Source organism: Pyrus communis, chromosome 9, assembly GCF_041283825.1.
Source record: "Pyrus communis isolate YQ-2024b chromosome 9, ASM4128382v1, whole genome shotgun sequence".
Taxonomy (NCBI): Eukaryota; Viridiplantae; Streptophyta; class Magnoliopsida; order Rosales; family Rosaceae; genus Pyrus; species Pyrus communis.
In genome coordinates this window covers 11182924-11188657 of record NC_142573.1, presented here as the reverse complement: position 1 = coordinate 11188657, position 5734 = coordinate 11182924, and the positions used below count along the sequence as shown (strand labels likewise).

Genomic DNA, 5734 nt, shown 5'->3' with positions numbered 1-5734 from the left:
AAAAGTTTAATTTCTGCAACACAAGATTGAAACAAGAAGGAATTGTGATTTAGGGTTTCACAATTGTAAAAGTTAATTATGATAAATAGGAAAAAAAGAAAATGAATGCCAAATGATTCATTATTTATTTATATTTTTTGCTGAAATTGTAGAAGTTATTTATATTTGTAAAATATAAATATAAAATAAAAATTATAAAAATAAAATAATACAATAAAATAATAGTTCAATTAGACATATCGGCTAGAGACTAAAATTTTAAAAGATGTCAAATTGTCAAATAGACCATCAAATTTAAATTTTATATTTAAAATTTGACATATCCTTAGAAGATGCTCTTAAACTTTAAATATGAATTGTCATATTTGCCTTATTGTATAATTATCATCAAGTACAAACTAAAATTAACAATAAAACTAAAATTTATTAATAAAGCCACACTAAAAATTGAATCCTCACCTTACATTCTATTGTAGCTAAAACCCTAAGACACTCACATGGACAAAACCAAGCTATTTTTTATGGATGGAGAAGGATTATGAAATTTTGAAATCTCCAGCTAAGGTATGAATATTTATGTGAGTTTTTTTGTTTGAATTTAATTATTTTTGTTTAGGATTAAAAGTGTATTGCTTGCAAAAAGTACAATCACATTCGTACATAAATCTGCAGCTCGAATATAAAATCATCACTAGCATCAACTTTTATTACGCCATCTTCTTTACATTGTGGACATGTTTAATTTTTAATAAGGTGACTAGTACTACTTGCTGTCAATGCACCTGCATCACTGCCCGGTTGCCCTGCACCCCTGGGACAATCCTTTCAGAAAGGAATCATCAGGCCACTAGCTAAATTTTCTCAAAGGCACCAGCAACTTTAGGATGCTCAACCGCGTTGGATTTCTAAGGTTGCATTCCATCAATCAAATAAACAATTCACATGAAGTGATTGTTGGCTTCATCTTCTTGATCAGGTCCAGTATGTGTACACCCATCCTCGTACACTTCACACTGGCTATTAATAGAAAAGTTTGACAAACCATGGACGGAATGGAGCATAGAATAGCGTAGACGGGGATATGATCGAAACGAAGCGTATTCACTCTCTCCAATTTTATTTTTCTTGATAGTTGTACTGCTAGGGATAACTACTCCATTCATGATCCTCCATGCTGCACTCTCAATCTTCGTATAACAAGTTTTCATTTAATCAATTTAGTTTTGTATTGAATGGGTGTAAAGAGAAATTTATATTTTGAATTGGGTTTGCAAGGGTAGTTCATGTAGTAAATTTGGGTTTAAAAAGATTTTGATAGTTTAATTATTTTTAATATAGGTGTAAAAAGTAAGTTGGGTGTAAAAAGAGGTTATACGAGTTCAAATAAAATTTCTGAAGAAAATATTAGTTTCAAGTAAGTCAGTCTCTGTTTTGAAAAGAAAGAAAAAGGGAGAAGAAAAGAAGAAGTCAATCTTTTATGCTCTCGTAATTGTGGATATAATATTGAGAAAAAAATTGGATGGATTCCGTACTCACAAGTCATAACTACTTCTACACATGCACCTTAACACGCTGAAGTAAAAAAACCAGTCTTTGTTATATGAGTAGTGTTACCCTTACCATATATTTGTGTCATCTCTTTAATAGAAGTAGAGTTCACCAACATGTTTAGGTATCGTCTCTATTAGAAAGATAGTACAACAAATATGTGGTTAGAGTAACGTTAGTTACATGATGGCCCACCAATATATTAGAGATTTTCCCATGTAATTAGACAACATTAATCTCCAACTTTAAATCACAATATTGCGCGAATTAGATGAAACCACTAATTAAGCCACAAAAGACAGAACAACAACACAGGAAGGGCAAACCCCAGGAAAAGCTTTGGACCGAAATTAACATTAGCTCCAAGATTTAAATAAAAGAGCAAACAACGTTGGAAAGGCCGGCCGGTAGATAGATCAACACAATCATCTCACCAAACCAACTCAAAATATCCTTAATGCTGTTTTCATTTGTTTTTGAAAGAGTTACGGTGTTCATTGATGCAGAAATTCATACAAGAGGGTAGAGTGCAATGTGGTCACATTAAAATCTTGGCAGCACTTTTTAGTGATATTGTTGCAGTGAAGAATTAAACGCAAGAATTCGGTTACGGCAGTATTTATGTTAGGAGTTTCGAAGTGTCAATTGTCAAAGATTGCAAAGCAAAATAAGGAAGATTGATGCAACAAAGAACAAACAACAAAATACTTGCATAACGTGGTTCACCAAAAATTGGGCAACATCCACGGGCGTTGACTGCAATTCTCTCAAATAATCACTCTCCTCTCAGCCGAAATCTCAATAAAGATTCTCAGTGCAAATGTTGAGCTGGAAATTATTGTGCATCGAAGCTCGTATTAGATCATAACAAATCAGTAACAGATAATATTAGAGTGCTGTCTTGACCTAAATATAGGCTCATTTTCAAAACCCACGTTAAACATGAGGACTTAATTTGTTTATAGAGGTCGTGACGTTCTTCAGCTGAAAATCTTTTGAGCAACCACTGGAAAATGTCATGAACGTTGAACGTTGATTGGCTAGTGTACTTTTACCTAATATATTTTTGTTAATCTTCTATAATTATTAATATGCACACTAAAAATATTAATCTTGAGAAGCCAATGAAACGAAGTAAAAGATGAATAATGAATGGCAGCAACAAGCAAAGATCTTCTTCTCTCTCTACACGCTTTGTGCACTCCTATATGGAGTGGGTTTTGTGCTAGAATTGTGTATGAGATTGGGACCTAAGTCTTATATTTACAAGTGAGAGTATTAAGTTTTTTGCCCATAAAAAAAAGCCCGCCATTACATATCTTAACACCTCGAGAATCCATGACTTGATAAGATAGATATTTCCATTAATTATTGTTTTACTTCGCCGTCAGGGAATCCGGAATAATCAAATATTACAATTATATACCTGATTGAACTAATGCAGAAATCCAAGCTTGGTGAAGTTGAAGTGTTCATCGTTTCAGGCCTAGTCGCGTACCCAACACAGATTTGATCACCTTTGCCTTCATAAAAAATTTCAACATTTTCATTGCAGTCCTGCATTTTTTAGCAACCCTTATTACAGTTATTAATGAATCATATTAGCATTATGAGCGTACGTATCATTTATTGACTTTCGTTCAGCGGTTAATTAAAAGCATGTAGTCCAATATTAATAACTTTTGTATTGGTGCTTCAATCTGACCGACACATTCGTCTTTGAGATCACAAAGCTTAACCATATTCTTGTAATTTTCAGAATCAAGAGTAGAAAATTGATGCAACCATAAATTGGATATAGACATATAGTGAAGAAAGAATACAACTAAAGAACATAAATTTTTTTTTTTTTTTTTTCCAATGGGCGATTACTACATAAAACAAAGTCCAAAAAGACGTCGTATATCGATCCTAGGCAGGTTTTAATAAGGACTAACATACATGACGCCACTTTGACAAGCAGAGTTGATGGATTGCACTACAACATTTACCAACAAATACAGATATTCAAACTTCAAAGAAAACAGAACATTATCTTCTTCTTCAATTAATATATACATAGGTTCGGTCAGTACTGGACAAAGCTGCCCATATACCAAAACGTTGATATCAAAATATCATTTTTCTGGTCAATTGATAAAATAATAAATCTGATGTAAAATATCTTAGGGTCCCAAACGTATTGTTGTTATTTTTGCTGCTGCCTCCAATAAGAGTTTTCGATTTATCATAACAGACAAGAAAAGAAAGCGATAAGGCAAGAAAGCGAAGTGATATTTATCTCAAAACAGAAAGGGATACAAATCAAAATTAATCTCATGATAATTGTAATAATAATTCCTCTTTACTTTCCTTTTTTTTCGGTAGCAAAATTAATATATATCTTTAACTACAAACAATCCAATTAACGACTCGTTCCATTAATTTTTCTCCTGCTTTGCTACTTTGCAGTGTTAATTAACAAGAACAAGAAAGATCAAAATTAAAAAAAAAAAATTAAACTATATATAGGGCTAAAGTGCAAATATCTTTCTGTGATGTGTGGTTTTCTCTTGTTGTAGATGTACATCTTCGAAGACATTAGTGTTGTGAGAGGCCGCGCCACGTCTACTAGTGTTAGTATTACTACTCTTAGGAGTGTTGCAACGATAAAGGTCACGCCTATAAGATTTTAGCATTTGCTTGGTAGAAGCCTCTAATTCTCTCCTGTCATCAATAACAATCTGCCTGTTCCTGCACTCTATACTGCAAAAACCTAGATCACCTCTGCATTCAAATATTAGAGTCGCAAACTGTATCAGTAATTGATATCATAACCTTTATTAATATAGTAAAATTATCTTATGCTGGTAACAATATTATATGACAAGCAACTAAGGGTGTGCATAACATAATTTAAATATTAGAGTTTTTTTTTATTTAAAGAATAATAATTTACGAAAAATAATTTCTACACCCCATTCTTCTCCCTATTTATTTTTTATTTTTGGATCGAATTAAGGGAGAGAAACAAATAAGAGAGTGCAGAAGGAGAAAAATGATAAGTAGAAGTCTTGTCTTACAATTTGATTGTTATTATGTCAGTTACCTGTACATGTAGACCTCTTCATCAAGGCTTAATCCCTTGTTGCATAAATGACATGTTTTAAGAAAGCAAGAGAATTTCTCAAGGGAGCTGCAGGTTGTGGATTGGCTCAGTCTTAAAGCAGATTTCTCAATGATATTTGACTTATTTCTTTGTGAGATCTGTACAAGGATTCCCAACCCAACAGCCACTGAGCTGCTATGGCTAGTTTTATCACCGATGCCCAGCTTATGGGCAGCTGGCTCAATCAAGTTGCAGGGTCTCTTTAACTTGGAAACCATTGTTTGTGGGGGGGGGGGGAATTAGAGAAGAGGAGAAGAAGAAGGAAAACTGAAGAGGGCTGTGAAGTTTGTAAGGTTGAGATATTAGATATTTATAAATGCACCATACAACTGATACAAGACTTCTGTCCACACAGAAGATATATATATTCATATATAACCAATAATATATATACAGACACATGTAGCTGTTTTGCTTTTGTTAATGGGATTATGCTGCTATCTCATGAGCCACGTGCTGCACTTTTGCTTGCTCTATGATCTTATCTTTTACCTCGTCTGCATTGCCCTGTAGGGTTTAAAACAATAGTTAAAGTTAAGAAATGGAGTCTTTGAGTTTTGGAGTTGAAATATTGCATTTCACATCTTTTGGTTTGTTTGTTTGTTTGTTTGGCCCTACAAGAAAACGAGGGAACTTTTTGTTTGGTGCTGTTGGAAATTTTGAGTAGAATCCTTCTACATTGTCCCATATTGGTCACCACTGAAAAGTTCTCTCACTTTATAAGGTTTTGTCTTTATTAGAAAGTGATTGAAGTGATGGACCTTGGAGAATAAAATTGAACTCAACCTTGGAATTGGGTTTTGAGGTGTACTAATTAATTGATAAAGATGGGCCTTGAGGCTCAGACTCTAATAATTAAATTCTTGAATCAATTATTTTTAATTATTTTTAATTAATTTCGACTTTAATTAATTATTTTTTATATCAATAGACTCATCTTTTCAAATGAAGTCTGAAGTGATGAAAGTACGCCAAAGAGCAAAGCACCCTTCTGAGAAGACGCCTCCCAACAGACACATCTCATTCTCATACATATTG

At 33.1% G+C, this 5734-nt stretch overlaps 1 protein-coding gene across 1 annotated transcript; it reads right to left on the bottom strand.

Annotated features, from left to right (window-relative positions):
* Window positions 1–3858: 3858 nt before the first annotated feature.
* LOC137738640 (FCS-Like Zinc finger 17-like) lies at window positions 3859–5050 on the bottom strand. Its single transcript, XM_068478117.2, has 2 exons — window positions 4637–5050; window positions 3859–4314 (listed from the first exon to the last, which is right to left on the bottom strand). Exons 1-2 carry the CDS (start codon window positions 4912–4914, stop codon window positions 4062–4064), a joined length of 531 nt encoding a protein of 176 aa, XP_068334218.1. The 5' UTR covers window positions 4915–5050; the 3' UTR covers window positions 3859–4061.
* Between the last annotated feature and the right edge of the window lie 684 nt (window positions 5051–5734).

What these genes read in the sequence shown, in the direction of transcription:
- LOC137738640 (XM_068478117.2), bottom strand. Translation starts at nt 4,914, where the DNA reads ATGGTTTCCAAGTTAAAGAGACCCTGCAACTTGATTGAGCCAGCTGCC. An exon ending in GAAGAGGTCTACATGTACAG is followed by an intron (nt 4,315 to 4,636) that starts GTAACTGACATA and finishes ATTTGAATGCAG; the next exon opens with AGGTGATCTAGGTTTTTGCA.